Source organism: Juglans microcarpa x Juglans regia, chromosome 5S (genome assembly GCF_004785595.1).
Source record: "Juglans microcarpa x Juglans regia isolate MS1-56 chromosome 5S, Jm3101_v1.0, whole genome shotgun sequence".
Classification (NCBI taxonomy): Eukaryota; Viridiplantae; Streptophyta; class Magnoliopsida; order Fagales; family Juglandaceae; genus Juglans; species Juglans microcarpa x Juglans regia.
In genome coordinates, this window is record NC_054603.1 from 32,012,699 (window position 1) to 32,035,300 (window position 22,602).

The 22,602-nt window shown below is 37.3% G+C and overlaps 1 protein-coding gene and 1 long non-coding RNA gene across 3 annotated transcripts; one reads left to right on the plus strand and one right to left on the minus strand.

The window, feature by feature from the left end:
* Positions 1-1,348: 1,348 nt before the first annotated feature.
* Positions 1,349-15,477, minus strand: LOC121268040. Its single transcript, XR_005941105.1, has 3 exons — positions 15,342-15,477; positions 9,292-9,294; positions 1,349-1,359 (listed from the first exon to the last, which is right to left on the minus strand). It is a non-coding gene; the product is annotated as an uncharacterized LOC121268040 (long non-coding RNA).
* Positions 5,889-18,143, plus strand: LOC121268039 (bifunctional protein FolD 1, mitochondrial). 2 transcript variants are annotated; one of them, XM_041172145.1, is made up of 6 exons: positions 5,889-6,059; positions 6,488-6,748; positions 9,721-10,037; positions 16,714-16,950; positions 17,037-17,204; positions 17,830-18,143. In XM_041172145.1, exons 2-6 carry the CDS (start codon positions 6,538-6,540, stop codon positions 17,998-18,000), a joined length of 1,104 nt encoding a protein of 367 aa, XP_041028079.1. In that variant the 5' UTR covers positions 5,889-6,059; positions 6,488-6,537; the 3' UTR covers positions 18,001-18,143. The 2 variants fall into 2 exon arrangements, with proteins under 2 accessions (XP_041028079.1, XP_041028080.1); XM_041172146.1 differs by lacking the exon at positions 17,830-18,143 and adding an exon at positions 17,662-17,721.
* The last annotated feature ends 4,459 nt before the right edge of the window (positions 18,144-22,602 follow it).

Genomic DNA, 22,602 nt, shown 5'->3' on the forward strand with positions numbered 1-22,602 from the left:
ATAGAAGAAAAAGAGGACTATGTTTTAACTGTGATGAAAACTTTACACCAAACCATCGGTGTAAAAAGTTGTTTCTCATTGAGGGAATATTTTTAATTGAAGGAGAAGTGGGGGATGATGAAGATGAAGGGTTGCTGGGCAGCGAGCATGAACCGGTGATTTCACTCCACGCCATTGTGGGATCAATCTTCACTGCAAACCATGAGGATCAGAGGAGTAGTGAAGGGGCAGGGCATTACGGTTTTGCTGGACACTAGGAGTTCCCACAATTTTTTGAATACCTCATTTGCTGAAGCAATGGGTTTACCACAACAAAACATGTGTGGGATGAAGGTAATGATAGCCAATGGTGAAAAATTAGATTGTAAAGGAAGGTGTGATGGGGTTCAAATATCTCTTCATGGTATTTGGGTTTCCATCGATTTTTTTCTATTAGCTATTGAAGGCTGTGACACAGTTCTTAGCACGCAATGGATGCGGACGTTGGGACCCATTTGTTTGGATTTCAATAAAATGGTTATGAATTTCGAATATCAGGGTAGGCAGATTGAGTTGAAGGGGATCAAGGGTCCTTTGCACAAGGTGGTCGAAGGAGGAGTTGCGGCCAAAGAATTAAGGCGGAAGAAAACTGGTTTGCTGTGCCAGTTGCTTCCTTCCGAGCTGCAGAGCGCGAATACGCAAAACCAAAATTCTTGCATAAAATTGGGTGCTAATTTTGCAGGTCCCTCAAAGCTTACCACTGGTATGAAAGCCATATTACAGGAGTTCCACAGTCTATTTACAGAACTGAAGGGTCTTCCTCCTAATCGAACTCACAATCATAAGATAACGTTGAAGCAGGGTGCAGGGCCAGTTAACGTGAGGCCATACCGCTACCCACATTACATAAAGGGAGAAATAGAGAAACTCATCACCAGCTTGCTGCAGTCCGGCATGGTGCAACTGAGTAGCAGCCCATATTCTTCTCCGGTATTGATGGTGAAAAAGAAAGATGGATCGTGGCAATTATGCATGGATTATAGAGCTCTCAACTTGATCATAATAAAGGATAAATTTCCGATACCCGTCATAGATGAACTGCTCGATGAATTAAATGGAGTGAAGGTATTCTTGAGCCTTGATCTACGCTCGGGATACCATCAGATAAGGATGCATGGGGCCGATGTTGAAAAGACGGCTTTTCGCACACATCATGGGCACTATGAGTTCCTCGTTATGCCATTCAGACTGACAAATGCTCCAGCAACATTTCAGTCTCTGATGAACGAGATTTTCAAGCCCGTTTTGCGAATGTATGTCTTGGTTTTTTTCGACGATATTTTAATATATAGTCGAAATTGGGAGGAACATTTAACACACCTCAAGAATGTTTTAAAAATGTTGCAAGCTAACCAACTTTATGTGAGAATGGAGAAGTGTCAGTTTGGGCAGGAACAAGTAAGTTACTTGAGACATTTTATATCTGATAAGGGAGTCTCCATGGACCCAGAAAAAATCGCTACCATGAATAAGTGGCCTCGGCCTCAGTCCGTTAAAGAGTTACGTGGTTTTCTTGGGTTGACGGGATATTACTAGAAATTCACTCGCCATTACGAGATGATCGCAGGGCCCTTAACTCAGCTCTTAAAAAAAGACAACTTCAAGTGGAATGAGCAAGCAGAAGAAGCATTTCATAAACTCAAGCGAGCCATCATCACGGGACCAATACTAGTACTTCCTAATTTTTCCTTGCCGTTTGTTGTGGAGTGTGACGCGTCGGGGACAGGTTTGGGGGCAGTACTCATGCAAGAAGGCAAACCCGTGGCCTACTACAGCAAGTCCTTACAAGGTCGTAACCTGAGTAAATCTACTTATGAGAAGGAAGTCATGGCATTGGTAGCTACCATTCAAAGATGGAGACCGTATTTGCTTGGGGCCAAGTTCATTGTCCGGACTGATCACAAGAGTTTGAGGCATTTGTGGGACCAAACTATCACCACTGAAGCTCAACAAAAATGGCTTGTGAAATTGATTGGGTATGATTTTGTTATTGAGTATAAAAGGGGAAGGGAGAACTCTGCTGCGGATGGGTTGTCTAGGTGCAACGAGAATGAATCTTCGGTTGGGCAAGAAGCTCAAATCTTTGCAATCAGTAGTCCCTTACCCAGTTGGACGAACAGAATCAGAGAGGAAATCGAGAACAGTGACGAGCTGAAGACGTTAGCTGCAAACATTCAAGTTGGGGAGGCCGTGGGTCCCTGGGGGTACAAAGCTGGGCTGATTCTCTTCAAGGATTGTATTTACTTGTCAGCCAACTCTTCTCTCATTCCTATTATTCTCAATGAGTTCCATGCAGGCACACACGAGGGCTTTCATAAGATGTGGCAGCGATTAAAGGCGGTATTTTATTGGCCCGGGGAGAGAACAAATGTTAAAAAATTTATTCAAGAATGCGATGTGCCAACAGCACAAGAGTGAGCACACCAAATCAGCCAGACTTTTGCAACCGCTGCCAATACCAATAGCTGTGTGTTCAGAAATTTCAATGGATTTTGTCACTGGACTACCGAGTTCTCATGGAAAAAATGTTATCTTCGTGGTTGTTGATCGCTTGTCAAAGTTTGCTCACTTTGTACCACTCAAACAGCCATTGTCAGCGTCGGTAGTGGCCCAAGTTTTTTTTTAGAATATTTCTAAATTGTATGGACTACCGACTTCAATTGTTTGTGATCGTGACCCCACTTTCACTAGCAGGTTCTGGCTAGAGTTGTTCCAGATGCAGGGGATTAAATTTAATTTTAGTTCCTCATATCATCCACAAATGGATGTCCAAACCGAGGTGGTTAATCGAGCATTAGAAATGTATTTGAGATGTTTTACTAGTGAGTCACCAGCGAGTTGGGTTAAATGGCTGCCATGGGTGGAGTATGTTTACAATACCAGTGCACATTCTAGCACGGGAAGAACCCCATAAGAAGTTGTCTATGGCTGTAGACCCCCTCACTCTTTTATCCTATGTGCATGGCACGGCCAAGGTGGAATCTGTAGCACAAACATTGGAAGAGAGGAACCGACTGATTAAGGAAGTACGCCTCAAGCTCCAGCAAGCTCAGAATAGAATGAAGGTCCAGTATGACAAGAGACATAAAGAAAAGAGTTTCTAGCTAGGAGACTTCGTCTATGTGCGCCTTCAGCCGTATAGGCAACAAACGGTGGAAAGGAGATCTAACATGAAATTATCGGCTAAATACTATAGACCCTTCAAGATTATTGAGCGAGTGGGACAAGTAGCTTATCAGTTGGAATTACCGCAGGGAGCACGAATTCACCCTGTTTTTCATGTGTCCCTCTTGAAGTTAAAGCTCGGGCAAAACACGGCAACAACTACTGAATTACCAGGGATTCAGCTCAGCACACCACCAATTTCGCCGGAGGCCATTTTATCTTAGCGTGGGCGTGGACGTGGACAGAAGGTTGAAGTTCTAGTCCACTGGAAGGACAGCAATCCGACAGAGGCACCTGGGAGAACTTGGCAATGGTTAAAGGTAAATTTCTGGATTTTTTTTTTTTTGCCGTAAAATACTGGCTAAATTATCAGCTAAATACTATGGACCCTTCAAGATTATTGAGCGAGTGGGACAAGTAGCTTATCGGTTGGAATTACCGCAGGGAGCACGAATTCACCCTATTTTTCATGTGTCCCTCTTGAAGTTAAAGCTCGGGCAAAACACGGTAGCAACTATTAAATTACCAGGGATTCAGCTCAGCACACCACCAATTTCGCCGGAGGCCATTTTATCTCAGCGTGGGCGTGGACAGAAGGCTGAAGTTCTAGTCCACTAGAAGGACAGCAATCCGACGGAGACCACCTGGGCGAACTTGGCAATGGTTAAGGGTAAATTTTCGGATTTTTTTCCTTGAGGACAAGGAACATTTGAAGAAGGAGGGAATGTTACCGAAATTCAGCTCTTAGATTTTAGTTTTCCTTTTACTGCTTTCCAAATAAGGGAACTAAGGCATTGACTTGCTTTATTCTGTTAGTTTTAAATTTGTTAAGTTGGCGCCGTTTGCGTGTGTTGTTCACGTACATGCGTCCGAATAAGTAATGTTAATTTCCTTCCTTGTAAGTTACTGCTATAAGTTGGGAAGAATTATTGGAATGAATAATAAGAATATTATAGCAATTAGTTGCAGAGGTGGGTTCCCTCACAAAACAAACCAACATTTTTCTTGTAATTATTCACCATAGGTAAGGCACGCTGGGTGGATCCAGCATCTTTCTCTGTTGATCCTCCTGTTACTCGCTCGCTCGCTCGTGCTCGTAACACAGTTTGATTGGATTTATTGCTGTAATTGTTAATACTTTCACTGCATTTTTCTGAACTCAATCATTATTGTGGTATTTCTTTGGTTACTAAGAAAAAAATCATAGCAGCATCATCGACTTGCTTACACTGCCTTTTCAATTTCATTCATTGCTGGGAGCTTGAAGTTTTTACAATTTTAAATAATCTAATGCATTGTTTACTGTTTTAATTCCACTTTTCGTTCGCTTTGTCCTTTCTTGCAGTTGTAGATTCTCAGCAACCAAATAAAGATAAAAATCTCCATAATTTTGTAAATATCTATTTGAAACTAGCTGGTTGAATTTCATTTCCAATTTTCTTTTTGAAAATTAATACGGACCAGGATAAGATTGAAAAGGGTGGCATGGTCGTCCTTGAGTCCTTGACGAACTCAATGTGGGGAGGGGGCTTTTCAGACACACAGAGAGAGAGAGAGAGAGAGAGAGAGGGGGGGGAGGGAAGGGAGTGTTCTCGACAGTGTGGGTTCCCCTGCAGCACGACGCACCAAATTTGAAGATATAGCCCTTACATGGCTTTTATCTATTGGTTTCCATTGTTCTACACTTATAGGATACTCCGGTGAGAAGTTATTCTCTTCATAATATATTTCACAATACATATTATAAAATAAAGGTATTTTGATAAAATGATGTTACTTTTACAAGTTAGTTTATAAAAATAACCTTCATTTAAACATTATTGTACAAAATATTGTAAAAAATGATGTGGGTATAATTTTTCTAAATCTAATAGGAGTTGGACAATGAAAATTAATTGTAAAAAATTCCGAACCCAATAATTAAATTGCTAAAACCGAAAGACTATCGAACTTTTTACGAATGCATAAAAGTTTAGGGTTTATTAAGGAATTCAAATTATCTTATCTCATCTATTTTTTTTTTATAATTTTCTTCCTAAACATTAATTAAATATAAACTAATTTTTAATTTTTAATTTTTTTATTTAATTATTATTTAATCATTACAATTTTTCAAATTTCTAAACAAAATATAAAATATACAATGTTGTAGAGTAGGGTAGGCTTTCAAGAGTGGGTAATGATACCTCTAAAATTCTTTTTCAATTGTTTTATAACTTATTTTATAATTAATCAGTGCAAATATAATAATCTATTAAAAGTGAATTTTATTTTTATAAAATGATTTTGTTACACATCAACCACACCATCACATCTGATAATTTTTTTGTTTTTTAATTTCATAATGTGTGGGGTGTGGATATTGAATAGTGACTTATGGGTAGATTAATTCTTTATAAAATCATTCATCTATTTAAATTGAAGCCGTATATATGATAGACTGATAGTTGTAAAATTGTATTTTAAGTTTGATATTTTAGGTGGATAGAAAAAGGTCAATATAATTGTCGATGAGTAATGATGCATATACAATATTTTTCATAATATATAATATAAAATAAAGATATTTTTATAAAGTTGTGTTATTTTTATATGATATTTTATAATAATATTCTTCAGTATGATTGTGAAATATATTGTAAAAAATATTGTTTATTTATCAATTTTCGTTTTCGATTGAACATGTTATCTGTGACGTCAGTAGTGCACGTGCAGGCTGCAGTTCCACCTGATCCTTGCGCAGTTCTGGTTACACAAAGGCTCTTCACTGAAGTACTATTCTGTAGCTGCCGGCGTTTTCTTTTGCTCACTTACGGCCGCTCCCATCAAATCTCCAATGTTTTTCGGAGTAGCAGGTAATTTGTCTCTTGTTTTTGTTATGATGGTTATGATATGATAATGACTCTGGTGAGGAGAATTGTGTTCCCGTGGTTGTATATGCGATACTTTCTTTCTTTTGGTTTTAATAAAGTGGGGTGGATCTAATTCGAGATCGAAATTTCTTATCTTTGAAACCTTATAATCGCGGTTTAATAAATTGCATATCTTTGATGTTTTCCTCTTCCATTACTCATTTACTCTTCTTGATTTCACTGCACGCAAAGTTGTAGAGGTACATGCATAAGCATCGAACAAGATATTGGATCTTTTCTTAGGATATCAGTGTTTTTCAGGGTCATCTTAGCTCTTCTGGACTTCTTCCTATAAATCACAACCCGTTTAATGTGGTTTTCTTTTTCTTTTTTTGGTGTCGTCAATTTTGTCCCTTAATCCCCATGCATAGGCCCATATGATGCTGTACCTGGAAAAGGGAGGAAACGGATCTAGAAGAAGATGATGTTGGCAAGGACTAGGATGCGAAGGGTGGCAGCGGCAAGCAAGAAGGGAGTAAGAAACGGAATGCCATCAACAACGAGGACTATTAACACTCAAATGGATGACAGCTACCCAATTCTACTATCTCCATCTCTTGTCTCGCTAGACCTCCCTGACATTTGGCCTACTAATTCCAGCCCCAACGATTTTCAATCGACCTGTAGATGCTGTAAGTAGCTCTTTTACCCGTCAATGCGGTTGCTAAGTAGCGGTAGCCTTTTACTTCCTTTGTGTTTTTTTTTTTTTTTTTTTATTATTATTATTGTTGGTGACATTTCTTTTCTTGTTACTAGGTTGGTTAATAATTCGTGCTTTTTTCTATTAAGATTCGCTTTGCCTTTACCTTTATCCATTTCAATTAGAAGTTGAAATGGACAGCTTGATATCACGAACTGGGACTATATACATTCTGCTGGGAAATTTAAGAAAAGCCTGAATACTACTTTTATTGCTTTGATCCCGAAGAAATCCAGAACTTTGGAATTGAAGGACTTTAGGCCCATTAGCCTCATTAATGGGATATATAAAATCATTTCAAAGGTGCTAGCTAACAGGTTAGGGGTGGCAATTGATAAAGTAATCTCAAAGCCACAAAACGCTTTTGTAAGGGGTCGTCAAATTCTTGACTCGGTCTTAATAGCCAATGAATGTTTGGATAGTAGATTAAAGTCTGGCACTCCAGGGATTATTTGTAAACTAGATATGGAAAAAGTATATGATCATGTAAATTGGGAATTCCTCTTGTACTTACTGAAGAGATGTGGCTTTGGAGAGAGGTGGTGTATGTGGATCAGATGGTGCATTTCAACCGCAAGATTCTCAATGTTGATCAACGGTAATCCAGAGGATTTTTTCAACAGCTCTCGAGGAGACAGGGTGACCCTGAGTTGATGTTATCGGCTGTGGTTAGTCATGGTCTTATGGCTGGATTTTCAGTGGGTGATCCACAGAGGGGCTTTATCTTGGTTTCCCACCTATTATTCGCAGATGACACTTTAATTTTCTACGATGCAGAGCAAGACCAACTTAGGACACTGAAGGCGCTCCTTTTTTGTTTTGAAGCAGCGTTAGGTTTGAGAGTGAACTTCGATAAATTGGAGTTAGTGCCTGTTGGGAGCGTCAGTATTTCTCGGCAGTTGGCTAACACTCTTGGGTGTAAGGTTGCTTCTCTCCCTATGACATATTTGGGGTTACCGTTGGGGCTGTAACACGGGCTCTGTCTATTTGGAACATGGTTATTGAGAAAATAGAACGAAGATTGGTTGGGTGGAAGAGACTGTATTTGTCGAAAGGAGGCCGGGTGACTCTCCTCAAGAGTACTCTCTCTAACTTACCAACTTACTTTCTATCTTTATTTCCAATTCCAACTACTGTGGCAGCAAAAACTTTATCGTGATTTCTTATAGAGTGGGATGGGAGATGAATTCATGTTTCACCTAGCCAGTTGGGGTAAGGTGTGCAAACCAATTCCTTCAGGTGGGTTGGTGATAAAGAATTTGAGAACTTTTAATTGGACATTGCTTCGGAAATGGCTTTAGAGATACAATTTGGAACCAGAAGCTCTATGGAAATTATTGGTTGATTGCAAACATAGTAGGATTTTTTGGGGGGGGGGGGGGGGGGGGGGGGGTGTACTAGAGAGGGGAATGGGTCCTTTGGGGTGGGGGTTTGGAAGCGCATACGACGTGGATGAAGGGTGTTTTCTCGACATACTAAATTTATGGTGGGGGATGGCACTCAAATAAAATTTTGGAGGGACATTTGGTGTTGGGAGGAGGCTCTAGCGGACGCTTTCCCATCCATTTTTCGAATGGCATGTGATCAAGAGGCTTCAGTGTCGGATCTCATGGTTCGTTCAGGGGATCAAGTCCATTGGAATGTCACCTTTAGTAGAGCAGCTCAAGATTGGGAAATAAACAATTTTGAGGCTTTTTTCAGCCGAGTGTATTCTTCGAGGATGTCTGGATTGCAAGAAGATAAGCTGTGGTGGAATCCGGCAGGTAAGGGTGTTTTTTGGGTTCGCTCCTTCTATAAGTCCCTTACTTCGCTTCCAAACTCTCATTTTCCTTGGAGAGGATTGTGGAGGAATTAGGCGCCTCCCAAAGCACTATTTTTCACTTGGACAATGGCTCTGGGTAAGATTCTGACTACTGATAATTTGCGGAAGCGCCGAGTAATTATTCCAGAATGGTGTTATATGTGCAAGAAAGCTGGCGAGATAGTGGATCATCTTTTGCTACATTGTGAGACAGCTAGAGCCCTGTGGAGCGACATGTTCATTCGAATAGGGTTAAATTGGGTGATGCCTGCTACAATGGTAGAGTTATTGGCTACCTGGGTAATGCCGGGTGGTGCTCCACAAATCAAAGTTGTGGAAGATGGTTCCTATTTGCATTATGTGGTGCATATGGCGGGAGCGTAACGAGCGGACTTTTGAAGATAAGGAGTGGACAATAGAGGATCATAGAATTTTATTTTTCCGCACCTTATTTCTTTGGGCTATTGCTGTAGATTTTAATGGCCTAAATGTACATGATTTTCTTGTTTCTTTCTTGTTTCTTTTTTAGCAAACTAGATAGGTTTTATCTCTTGTATACCACTTTGTGTACCTGGGCTATGCCTATTCTTATTAATACTACCGTTTACTTATCAAAAAAATATCATGCTTAACCAAGCTGTCCTTGTGGCATCAACTACTGTGTTGATGCTGACTGCCTTTTAACTTGACATAATTTTGAAGATTTCTCGTGAGTTGGCTATATTCCTGGATTGATTACTTGTATTGTCTAGTGTTAGACCTCTCTCGATATTTAGTTATTAAATTGATTGATTATTTTGGTTCTTTCTTTTTCCTTGTTTATCATATCTTCTTCTTGAGTCACTTTATCAAGCCAAAAAAGTTCTTTTGTATGATTCCCCAGCAATTAACATGAGATATTATAGATTCTATTCTCACAACCTTGATAATATTTTCAGTCAACATTCCAAAGTCCCAGGTTCCATCATGCTTCTACCCTCAGTTTGATTATTAAATTTGATCATTGGGATTTCCACCTTTTCTCATCTTTATTCTGAGGATTCTTATTATCCTTCTGCTTTGTTTGTTTGAGATCTGTGGTTGATAAATGACATTTACCACAGCCAATGAGCAGACTGCTGCAATAATTGATGGTAAGTCAATTGCGGGGAAGATTATGTCCAGAATAGCTTGTGAGGTCTGGAGGATGAAGGAGTCCATTGGAAGGGTTCCTGGATTGGCTGTCATAATGGTGGGCCAGAGAAGGGACTCCCAAACTTATGTGCGCAACAAGATAAAAGCTTGTGAAGAAACAGGAATCAAGTCGTCAATGACTGGACTGCATGGAAATTGTAAAGAAGATGAAGTTGTGAATGTTTTGTCAAGATTTAACGAGGATCCATCAATTCATGGCATTCTTTTGCAACTTCCTCTTCCCCAGGTAATTTATTAAACTGTATCAGAACTTTGACTTTTACCATTACCTTGTCTGAAAGTAACAACATGGATCTTTCAATTTGTTAGAAGCTTGGTCATAAAACACCACACTTGTTTTTATTTTTATTTATTTTATTTCTACTAAATTAGTTGAGTTCTTCTACTCACCATCCCTACACCACATACTTGATAAGGGAAAAAAAAATAAAAAAGTAAAAAATCACGTGTGGTGTGTGATGTAAGGATGATGAGTAGAATTTTTCTTTTATATATGAGTTTTTCTATTTACAAGTGGTGTGTCGACTCACCACTTGTTGTGGGACCATTCAAGTAATAAAGAGTTAAAACACCAATAATTTTTCCCCATTGTTGGACCCATTTCAGTGGCGTGTAAACAATAAACAAACTTGCAAGTAGATTTTTTCTTTATATATATATATATATATATTAGAATTGTAAGGCTGCGTTTGGATATTGAACTGAATTGAACTGAATTGAGTTTTTATGAATAGTAGTGAGTTGAGATGGTAGAGTGAGTTTTGTGGGGTCCACCTAAGATGAGTTTAAATGTGTTTGGATGTTAAAATGAGTTTAGATGTATTTATGGGAAGTTGAAAAAGGTTATGAGTCTCACGTGTAAAGAAGTGTTAAATTAAAAAAGGTTGTGGGTCCCACATGTAAAAAGGTTTTGAGTTCAGATGAGTTTAGTAATTTGAGAGTTAGGTGTTTGGATGTTAGACTTAGCTTAAAATTAGACTGAACTGAGTTGAACTTAGATGAGTTTAACAACCAAATAGGGCCTAACACTCCCTTCCTCTAAGGGTAGGGCTGGTACTGATATTTAAAAAAATTTCATACAAGCCAGGTAAAAAAGATTCAATAAAATCATTAACAATCCAAAATTTATTAAATAAAGGAGTCATAAACAACATTTATTTAAATTTTTTCAAGTGCTTGCTTTTCCACTAAACTCTCTTAATAAAAGCATAAAATAAAATTTTTGATCAGTAAATAAAATTGTGTTGATCATAAGAATAGGCAAAAGCCCAGGTATATGAGACACATACAAGAGCATTGTCTGAGCGTGCTAGTTCAGTGATACAAGAAATTCATGGAAGCTCATTCAATTAAAATCAATTACAACGACCAATGGAGTAAATTATTGGAAAACAATTTTCTAAGTTCTTCAATTGATCACTCTCGATTTTCAAAGCTTTTGTCGTTTCTCTCCCTCCAAATGCACCACCATAGGCATATAGGAACCATCTTCCATATTGTTGCAATATAAGAGTTATCTTGAAGGCCTTTCTAAGAAGCTAAGAGATCAATCACCCTTCTTGGCATCACCCAAGTTAGTGCCACCCGGGTAAGGTCGTGGCAATCTCACAGTGAAATAATAAATGATCAAGGAACTCTCCACTCTTTTTGCACATTTTTTGATCGGTACTCTTTTTGCACATACAACACTGAATTGGCATTTCCTTAATTTGTCAAGTGTGCGGATCTTTCCCAAGGAAGCCGTCCATACAAAGAAGAGTGCCTTTAAGGGTGCCTTTGTCTTCCAAATACTCTTCCCATGGGAATGAATTTGTATTATGCATGTGCATGGCTTGGTAGAAAGAACATTCTCAATTGAAACTTCCAATCATATACATATATACACATTTTTCCTTTAATACATTTCTGGCCGGCACACTATTATCCCTATGTGTAAGGGTGGATCCCTGTGATCATGGCTTCACCCGGAACTTTTAAGTAAAAACCTATCCTCCTTAGGGATGGGCATCACTAGGTGCACTACCAGTGAGCCATTCCCGACATTGCAATCCGCCCCTTTCCTTTCGTATCATAATACATCTATAGTCATGGCCCAATATGAAAATCCATTATATTCTAAGCATACATGCATTCTCTTTCTTTTATTCTTTCTTATCTTCCCTTATTTAGCGTATGATAGTTGTATGCATATATCATGGCAAGCGGAAGCATTACATACAATTCTCTTTTGCATTTATCATGTTCATGATAAAAAGGTAAATGCTTACTTATCAAAAAATAAAAAGTAAAAAGGTACATGTAGCATTGGCTACCATAATATAACCATTGAAGAGACATGTAAACATCGAATAACTTTTGAAAAGAGCGCCTTTTCTTAATATTAATAACAAGAAGGGTATGATCACATCATCACAGTTACTTACCTCTTAACCTTATGCAAATAATCAACAATCCACGCCAACAAATACCAATATAATGTCAATTTCTTTCTAAACTTCCATTTGACTGTCACATGTTTGTTGGGTATTTCTAGTGCTGTTTGTTCTTAGCAAAAGTGTCTAATAATCCTTGAAATTCAATCTTTCAATGTGTACATGCTTGCTGGAATTTACAGCAAGTATGGTGGGTTCCCTCAGTTTCAATGATGCTTTTGAATTCTTGGCTTCTTGATGTGGTGAAACATGTGTAATGGCATATGTTAAGAGTGATTATTTTAGGGTCTTAAACATGAGAGGAAAGCATGGAAATTGAAAAAATTCTGCTCCAGGTTTCAGGTAGGTGTTTTGTCTAAATAATGACAGTCTTGTTATGTGTAAGAATCTGACCTTATGGTTAGGGTCTCACCCCATCAAAGTGTCAACAATAGTTCTGGATTTCCTGGTCTGGACTCTGAACAGATTTTCTCTAGGGAGTCAACAGCCACCTATTGAGGGTTTTTCTTGGACATGGTAGCCCTGCTTCTTGGGGGTTTCCTTGCTTAAAATAAACGGAAATTCCCTTTAATTAGTCCTATGGTGCAGCAAGGTCAAAATATGGGCAGAGATCCCTCCTAGCATTCTTCCTGTTGGCTTGAATGGAAATTAAGTATAAAACTGAGATTTTGGGACCGGCAGCAGCTTTCATAACAGAAGGGCAACATTAGGGGCCGAGTTTTTGGGCTGGCTGGCTTTTAATGCTAACCGTCCAGCTCTGCACCTAGAAGATCTCTAGGTTCAGTCTCTTTCCTAATTAATCATAAAATCTTGGAAGCCTCTTAAGAGGGATTTTCCTGGCTGTGACAGCTTGCAATTCAAGTCAACTTCTGCCACAAAGGGAAAGAGACTTTGTTATGATCTTGAGGTTAAATGTTTAACCAAATTAGTATCCAACAGTCTTAGGGCTTTTGGATCAATGGTTGGGTCTTTAACAATTGGTATCAAAGTAGGGACCACATCACGAGTTCAAGTCACGGAGGTGGCGACCAATAGGCTGGATTAAAAGAATTTTCTGAATTTATTCCTTTGGCTTTTATAAGTCAAAAGCTTGTCTAATATGCTGCAGGGAGTTTGAAAATATGTTGACTGATACATTAGGAAACTTTCTAATCTGTCCCAAGTCCTATGTTCAGCAGTTACACCACTGGATACCTTATTTAATTACGGAAAGCCTTTGAAGCTTAGGCCTGTCAGTGTCAGCAGCCCTATGAAGAGGCACAAAAGCTTCGCATTTGTGTGGGGAAAAGATTCCATATGTATGTATTAAGTCAACTATTCTAAACTACTTGGGCACCAAGTTGATGCTGCAAGCTGTCCAGTGGGCTGGAAAGTAAGCTCGCTATCATAACCCACTTATTACCATGTAAAATCAAAAGCCCAAAATTTAAATAATCAAACAATTACAATATATAAAGAATTAAATCGTAGAATTTTAATCCAATAAGACAAGTATGGCCCATGGGCCCTAGTTGGAGTCCAATCCAACTTAGGACGTAGGACTTGGAGTTACAAGTATGCCAGAAGAAGTCTCTATTGGAGGATACAAGGATTTGAGGGTGTGGAAGAGAATAGAACACTTTCTGATACGGATAAATTAAGAAAAATCCAAGTTTCCTTAGAACTTGAAAGGATTACCTTGATGGAAGAGATATCTTAAGGTAGAAATCATGGGGGCTCTATGACTAAGGGAGGGGATCAGTGTACAAGATTTTTTCATCGAGTGGCCAACTCGCATGGGAGGAATAACGCCATTGAGATGCTCAACATCAATTGTCTAGTATCCTCGGATCAATCCAGGATTAAGGATCATATTGGTTCCGTACTATGAACAACTGCTGACTAAAAAATTTGCATAGAAGCATAAACTAGATGGATTGGCATTTGAGACCATAGATCAATAGAGACTTGCATGGTTAGAGAGGCTGTTTGAAGAGAACGGAGTGTACCAAGTGGTAAAATTGATGGTAAGTGACCGTACGAGGACCAGAAAGATTCACCATGGCGTTCTTCGAATCTTGTTCGAATGTCATGAAGGAGGATGTAATGAGGGTATTCCAGGAGTTCTATTCATTTGGGAAGTTTGATAAAAGTGTCGATACTACCTGAGATTTGACTAGAATTCAAAGGGACATGCAAGTCAAGGGGTTCAGGTATAAAGTTTGGTAGCAAAAATCCTTTTTCTGGTTTCTCTTGGTGCTGTAAACATGGCCAGCATTATATAATAATGATTTCTTTGCGTGTGTATGTTTTTTACAGATTTTCTCACCACCTAGGGTTTCAGCCAGAGCATTTTTTTAGATTCTTGCATTCATTTAGTGTTAGCACCTAAGTTGCAATAAGATGTTTTTTTTTTTTTTCTTGAAGTTCTTGATGTTGGAAATGTAATACACCCTTCAGTTAAGAATGGGCCTAGTCTTGTATGGGCTTAGTGGGTTAGAACTAGTTGTAAGGCCTATGGCCCGTTTAGACCTATGAACCATTTACATGTATAAATGCTTAATTGATGTATTGAGGAAAGGAATCAGACAAGTTCAATGAAAATTAGTCAGTTTTCTATCTCATCTCTTGGAGGTTTCGCTATTCTTGTGTTTAGTCAATTTTTACATATTTTCATTACAATTTTCCATCTAACCAAATACATTCCATCGGGCGTGTTACAATGGAAATGTGGGACAAGGGTATGTATATGGGGCGACACAGAAGGATATGTGTATGGGGCAACTTCACAGATTTCGCTCACCTCCTAGGGTTTTGGCCAGAGCAGTTTTTTTAGATTCTTGCATTGATTTGATGTTAGCACCTAAGTTCTTGAATTTATTGATGATGATGGGAAAAGGGTAGGGATATGAGGTGATGCAGTAGGATATGTTTCTAGATGTATGACAGTGAGGGTTCGTTTCTCTGGTTTGACGCTGGCAGCACAAATAGAATCTTTAGGGCTGAATTTCTGAAACAATCTCTAGGGTTTCTGAAGAAGGGTGGGGCCGCAACATAGTTAATTATAGAATGTGGGACTATCAGTCTGATAGGGTTTAAGAATCCTGATTGATTGGGACTCTAGAGTGCAGGTCTTGTGGCAGCTAGGGTTTCAGTACGATAGTTCTTGAAATTTGAAAGGGTGGTAGCAAAGAAGTATTCTTGGGAGTATGCTGCAACTCTTGGTTTGGGTTTTGTAGAGTTTTGTGTTTGATTATTGGAGACCTAATACTGGACAGGCTTGCAGGAGCTTGTGTTACAATAGATTAGAGTTATTGGATGTAAACCTTGAGGGGCAGCAGAGGTGTATGGAGCTTAGTATACTCAGGCTTCTTTATTTAGGGGTGAAAGCCGGTTGGTCCGGACCGGACCAGACTGAACCTTGGACCAGTCGGTCTCTGTCCAAGGATTTCTCAACTTTCGGTCTTCGGTCCGGTCCCGGGGTGGGGTTTCCTCGGACTGGACCGGACCAAATTGACCGAATTGGGAAAATATATATTTTTTAATTTTTAAATATAGTTTATATATATTATTTTATATAATAATTGTATAATTAATTATGTAATTTTTATCTAATTTATTATCATTGAACATATAAAATATTTTTTTTAATGAGTTAGTTATATAATTCACATTAATAATTCACTTAATTTTAATTTAGTAATTTAAATAAATTTTTTTTATTAATTTATTTGAAAAAAAAGAAGAAAACAAATAATAATTGGAGCGGACTGACCTGACCGAAACTGCCAGTCCGGTCCAGTCCCTATAGATGTTCGGTCTGGTCAGGTCCGGGCAGACCGACCAATCTACACCCCCAGTTTTCCTGAAGGATTGGGACTTCTAGGATGTTTAGAGATCTCAGCCAGGCGTGTGTTTTCAGCCTTCATAGGCTTAAACTCAGATTTCACAAACCCTGGGCAGGCACCTCAAGTCCAAGATTGGACCAAACTTTGGATCTGGCATTCTTAGTACATAATTCACCCAACCTTTACAAAACTCACCCATCCAACTAACAAGAATCATGGGCCCGTGTGCCTAGGACAAGAAAATTTGATCTCAAACCCTTGGAAGCTAGTGCTTGGGTGTGACAAGAATGCTTATGCTTGAATTTTTTTGTTCTTCTCTTCCTTATCCTCATCTTTGCCTGACCTATTGTAAATCCCAACTGGCAGTATTTTGAGCTAAATGGCCCCAATTTAAGAGTTTTCCTTTGCCAAGAAAATGTAGTAAACGATAATTAAGATCCAACGTTCCTGGAGTACATGCTAAAACCTTCAAATCTTTTGAAGAGGCCTGATCGGGTCGTAGAGCCATGTATTAATAGCCTGATGAATCAATTTAATTTGTATGATATGCTAGATCAGAACAATGAAGTAGTTTATGTCATTATGCATGAATTCAAAATTTGTTGATTTGGATGGATAACTTACAGCAATATGTATGGGACAGCATTTGGATGAGGAGAAAATTTTGGATGTGATGAGCCTAGAAAAAGATGTGGATGGCTTTCACCCACTCAATATGGGAAATCTGGCCATGAGAGGGAGGCAGCCTTTGTTCATTCCCTGCACTCCAAAAGGTTGCATTGAGTTATTGATGAGGTCTGGTGTGGAAATCATGGGTAAGAAAGCTGTAGTGATTGGAAGAAGTAATATAGTTGGATTGCCTACATCCTTGCTTTTGCAGGTGATACCAACTCTCTGAAAAATTTACTTCATACAGTGCCTCTCTTCCTAGATTATGTAGGCATTGATGCTCTACTGGTTTTGCAGAGGCACCATGCAACTGTCAGCATCGTACACGCATTTACCAAGAACCCAGATCAGATAACCTGTGAAGCTGACATTGTGGTTACAGCTGCAGGAGTGCCTAATCTAGTTCGTGGCAATTGGCTAAAGCCTGGTGCAGTTGTCATAGATGTGGGGACAAACCCAATTGAGGTAAGTATCATGCTTATTATTTTTGCATGTTGTTCGTAACCTTTGTTTATAACTGGACTAGTAGTATAAGGCAGATTGAATGAATGGGTACAGTTTGGCATCCTTTATTACTAATCTTAAGCATGTGGCTTATACCCAATAGACTAGATCTCTCTGTCCCTTGCCATTAATAAAGGTGGAATTGGATCCCATTTTTTTTAGGGTTAATTGCAAAATCATCTGAGTTTTCACGTTCTTGCAATTTAAGACCTTAGTTTTGAATTTTTGTGAAATTGATACCTGAACTTCAAAAAATTCTCAAATGAGTACGGCAAGCCATGTGTTAAGACTCTTATTGGATGACACGTGACATCAATATCCACGCCATCCAATCAGAGAGTAACTTGTCAATCATGCCGGCAAATTTCTAACTGTAAAATTAACGGAGGTATTGAATTGCGAGTTTCTTGAAGTTTAGGTATCAATTTTGCAAAAGTTGAAAATCGAGGCATCAAATTGCAAACACGTGGAAACCTAAGTACTAATTTTCAACTAACCTTGTTTTTTATGATCCAACCTTTTTTTGGTTGGGGGTGTTAAATTCCAACCACTTAAATAATTGAGGGCAGACTCACCAATTGTGCAGGACCCTAGCTGCGAATATGGTTATCGTCTCACAGGAGATGTTTGCTATGAAGAAGCAGTGAGGGTAGCGTCGGCCGTTACCCCTGTGCCTGGAGGAGTTGGGCCGATGACAATTGCCATGCTCCTATCCAACACTCTTGACTCTGCCAAACGGGCATATGACTTTACTTAGCACCTCTAGATGTAATATACATTAAAATTTTACATTGCGTCGTGGACTTCTTGCCGTCGTTGTATTCTTGAGATTTTATTCTATACGGTAGAAAATATGAGAATTCCTTCTCGTTGGCGATATGAAATTGAAAATCTTCTAGACCTTGGGTGGTAACTTTCTATAGACAATGTTGGGAATATTTAGATAATAAAAAATATAAGTGCAAACGCTTTATAAACTATAGAATATAAAAAGAACAATAACAAATTAGAAAAAGAGAACTCAGTATTGAGGCACGTTGTTATGGACACTTTATTTGGAATAGATTTTGCTGCCTCCAAATCTAAACATGCACTAGGTTTCTTGATAGTCTACTCTCAAGAGACAATAATGTTGGTTCCTGTTAATCTCCTTATCATTAAACACAAAAGAACATCCTCAAATCCGATATAAAATGACCAAAACCCAAAGAAAGAAAGAAAAAAAAGGAGGAAGTATTTCTCTAATTTTTTTTGAGAATTTTGAGTGAGTAAATTTCTAGGTGGGATTTCCTATTTATAGAGAATGAAAGGACACTTGTGACAAGGCACAACTAAAATGAAAGGCACTAAAATGAAAGGCTACCTGTAAAAAGTCACATCTTATATAAATGAAAGAGTATTCGTGAAAAGTCACAACTAAAATAAAAAAAAAAAACACTTGTGAAAAGTCATGACTTTTCAAATATTAGAGAATACATTGAAAATGTTTCTAATTCACCAAATGGCAAAATTCCTTATTTGGCGGCCAAGCAGTTAAGGCTCCTATTCCCTAGAGGCATGCATTGGTTCAAGTTACCATGACACATTTTCATTTAAATCTTGACAACCGAACCAACACATTGAACAATAACAATGGTTCACATTATTTTTTAGTTAGTAAATATTTTAATCATTTCTAAATTTAAAAACCAACAACCTCCATCTAATTAAAATATTTAAAAATAGAATAGAAGAAATTTCTTTGGGTTAAGTACTATGCATCAATAGAAGTAGCTTGCAACTTTGAACGTTTACCTAGTGTTAGCATGCATGTTTCCTTCTGAAAAATCCATGGTGAACCAAGTACAACATATATAGACTTTTTTAAGGTAGTGCATAAAGGGTGTGCACCGTATCTTGGATTCGTGAGCGCTCTAGGGAATAATCCAATTACGATAGACTGTGGTCCCACAATCACACTCACATAGGTGAGTTCTCCAAGAGTACATGCAATTCAATACCTCGACTTAGTTTTAGACTCATTCAAAGCATTTTGCTTTTCCTTTACTATTGCATTTTGTAGTACTCACACCCTAGGGACGAACTAATAATATAATTTTAATAGTATTATCCATTCACTCAAGTAGTTTTTTCTTCCCACTGAATCTTTTTATTGGGATCTCCAGTCAGGAAGGTTGGGTTGCCGCTACAAGTGACTTAATTAATGGGCTTCAGTCCCATCATCCTTTATGTACGTATAACGTTCGACTTTGCCAATCTTTTCGTCAAAGAATCTGCTAGGTTATCTTCTAACTTTACATACTCCAAAATCAGGTATCTATTCTTTATCATATATTTTATCGTAAAATGTTCGATGCTCAAATGTCTCATCTTATGATTAACGTGTTTATTATTACAAACACTTATTACAACTTGATTGTCACAAAGAACAAAAATAATTGCCATTGACTTTTTAACTAGTGGAATTCCTGACAATAAATTCTTTATCCACTCTACCTTATGTTTAGTACTATCTAAGGCTATTAATTCAACCTCTATAGTAGATTGTGAAATCACAGTTTATTTGGAAAATCTCCAAATCACAACTGCTCCACTAAGAGTGAAAATATATCCACTCGTTCCCTTACAATATACTATATCAGTTATCCAACTAGCATCAATGTATACTTCTGATATAGTGGGATACCCAGAATAATGGATACCATAGGTCATGGTTCCTCTCAAACATTTAAGAATTATCTCCAATGCTTTTCAATGAGAATCAGCAGGCCTACTAGTATATCTACTAAGTCTACTCACATTATATAAAATATCAGGTTTAGTAGAATTAACAATATATAACAGCATACCAATAATCTAGAAATATCTTAGTTGTAACATAGGATCTCTAAGATTCTTACTTAAATGTAAACAAGGATCAAGAAGAGTACTAATAGGTTTAGATTCAAATATCTCGAGATTTTTAAGAACCTTTCAATATAATAAGATTGATTTATGCTAATACCATCACGAGATCTCATTAACTTAATACCAAGAATTACTTGCGCATCTTCCATGTCTTTCATGTTAAAGTTCTTAGATAGAAAGTTTTTAACATCAAGAACAATATCTATATTGATACCAAAGATGAGAATATCATCAACGTAAAGACATAGTATTACACATGCACCATCAACTATTTTAGTGTATAAACACTTATCACATTTATTTTTCTTGAAATCATAAGATAAAATTATTTTATCAATTTTTTTATACCATTGTTTAGGGACTTGTTTTAAACCATAGAGAGATTTAATAAATCTACAAACTTTTATTTCTTGTCTTGGAACCACAAATCTCTTTGGTTGATCCATGTATATTTCTTCTTCTAGACCGCCGTTAAGAAAGACGGTCTTTACGTCCATTTGGTGGACCTCAAGTTTATGGATCGCAACTAGAGCAATTAAAACAAAAATTGTGGTTATTCTAGTAACAGGAGAATTCGTATCAAAATAATCGATATTCTCTCTTTGTATAAAGCCTTTTGCAACTAGTCTAACTTTAAATTTATCGATAGTACCATTATATCTCAATTTCTTTTTAAAAACCCATTTACATCCAATGCTTTACATTCAGGAGGAAGATCACATATGTTGCAGGTACCATTAGTTTTAAGAGATTTCATCTCATTATTTAATATTTCTTTCCAGAAAACAAATTGAATGGAAAACATGATATCCTTGAAAGTCAAAGAATCTTCTTCCACAGAATAATATAAAAATCATGTCCAAAATTCTTTTTCTTTCTCACTCGTTTTCCTCTTCCAAACTTATTTTCTAATCCAGATGAAATCTCAAGTTTAGATAAAATGATAGATTGATTACTGGTGGAAGGATAAATTAATGTAGGTAAAAACCTTTTTATTTTATCTTTTCAAAGGAAATATATCTTCAAAGAATGTTGCATCCATACTCCATGATGGTGTTGAGATCGATCAATACATTGGACTTCTGATTTGATAATTAAAAACCTATATGCAGAACTATGTCTAGCATACCCAATGAACAATGCATTTACTCTGTTGGTACCTTTATTTTCTTAATTTTTGGAACATTAACCTTTGCAAAACAACCCCAAATTCTAAAGAAATTAATATTGGGTATTCTATCATTTCAGAGTTCATACTATGTCTTGTCAAATATTTTAAATGGTACTCTATTCAAGATTTAAAAAAAAAAAAAAAAAAAAAAAAAAAAAAAAAAAAGATGCAAGTATTGCTTCCCCCACCATTGCTTAGACAAGCAGGAACTAGAGAGTGTGTATTTGACCATATCTACCAAAGTTTTATTTTTTCTTTTAACAACACCATTGGATTATAGAGAATATGAAGCAGTTTCCTCATGTATAATATCATTCTCCTCACAATATTGAACCAGTTAATTAGAAGAGTATTCACATCCTCTATCAGACCTAATAATTTTAATCTTTCTCTCAAATTAGTTTTCAAATTCAGTTTTATAGATGAAAAATTTATCAAAAAATTTATCTTTTGTTTTCATCAAACAAACAAAACAAAATTTGGACAAGAGATTTATAAAAGTAATGAAGTATTTATTACATTTTGAAGAGACACCATTTAAATAGCAACCATCACTATAAATTAATTTAAGCAGTAACGAAATTCTTACAACAGATTTAAATGGTTTTCTAGGCTATTTAGATTGAACACATTATTTATTTATTTATTTATTTTTATCAAAATCAACAGGAACTTTATGAATAATCTATAAATCCATCATTCTTTTAACATTATGGTAATCAACATGACCTAATCTAGCATGCTATATTGAAGAGAAACATGTAGAAAATGCAAATGTATTATTAGAATCAAATTTGTCTACTATATTGTTTTGAACATTCATTACAAACAAACCATCACACACAAAACCTTTCCCCACAAATGACTCATATTTAGTTACAATAATTTTATTGGATTGAAATAACAATATGTAGCCTGCCCCACTAAGTAAAGATCCACTAATTAAGTTCCATCTTGCCTCTGACACGTAAAACATTTATTCTAATGGAAGAGTATTTCCAGACAGTAGTTTGAGTTCAACTTTTCCTACTCCAAATACTTGTGTAGAGGTGGAGTTATCCATCGTCACTTTCATGCCACTTGTGTCCGAATACGTTGAAAACATATTGCAGTTAGAAGTGACATGTACGTTAGCTCTTATGTCCATTATCCAATTAGTAGCACTACAAGCCCGATAAACTTGAGACTTATGGTTACATACCATTCATCGGTTCCAATAGAGTCAGTCCTGAAAAGCACCATATGAACATGTGGGTTAAGCCATCTTGGTTGTTCATTGCC

Bases quoted from the DNA above. Each gene is read 5' to 3' on its own strand.
- LOC121268039 (XM_041172145.1), top strand. From the start codon at position 6,538: ATGATGTTGGCAAGGACTAGGATGCGAAGGGTGGCAGCGGCAAGCAAG. The intron at 16,951-17,036 runs GTGATACCAACT...CTGGTTTTGCAG, and splicing joins CTACATCCTTGCTTTTGCAG to AGGCACCATGCAACTGTCAG. The intron at 17,205-17,829 runs GTAAGTATCATG...CCAATTGTGCAG, and splicing joins TGGGGACAAACCCAATTGAG to GACCCTAGCTGCGAATATGG.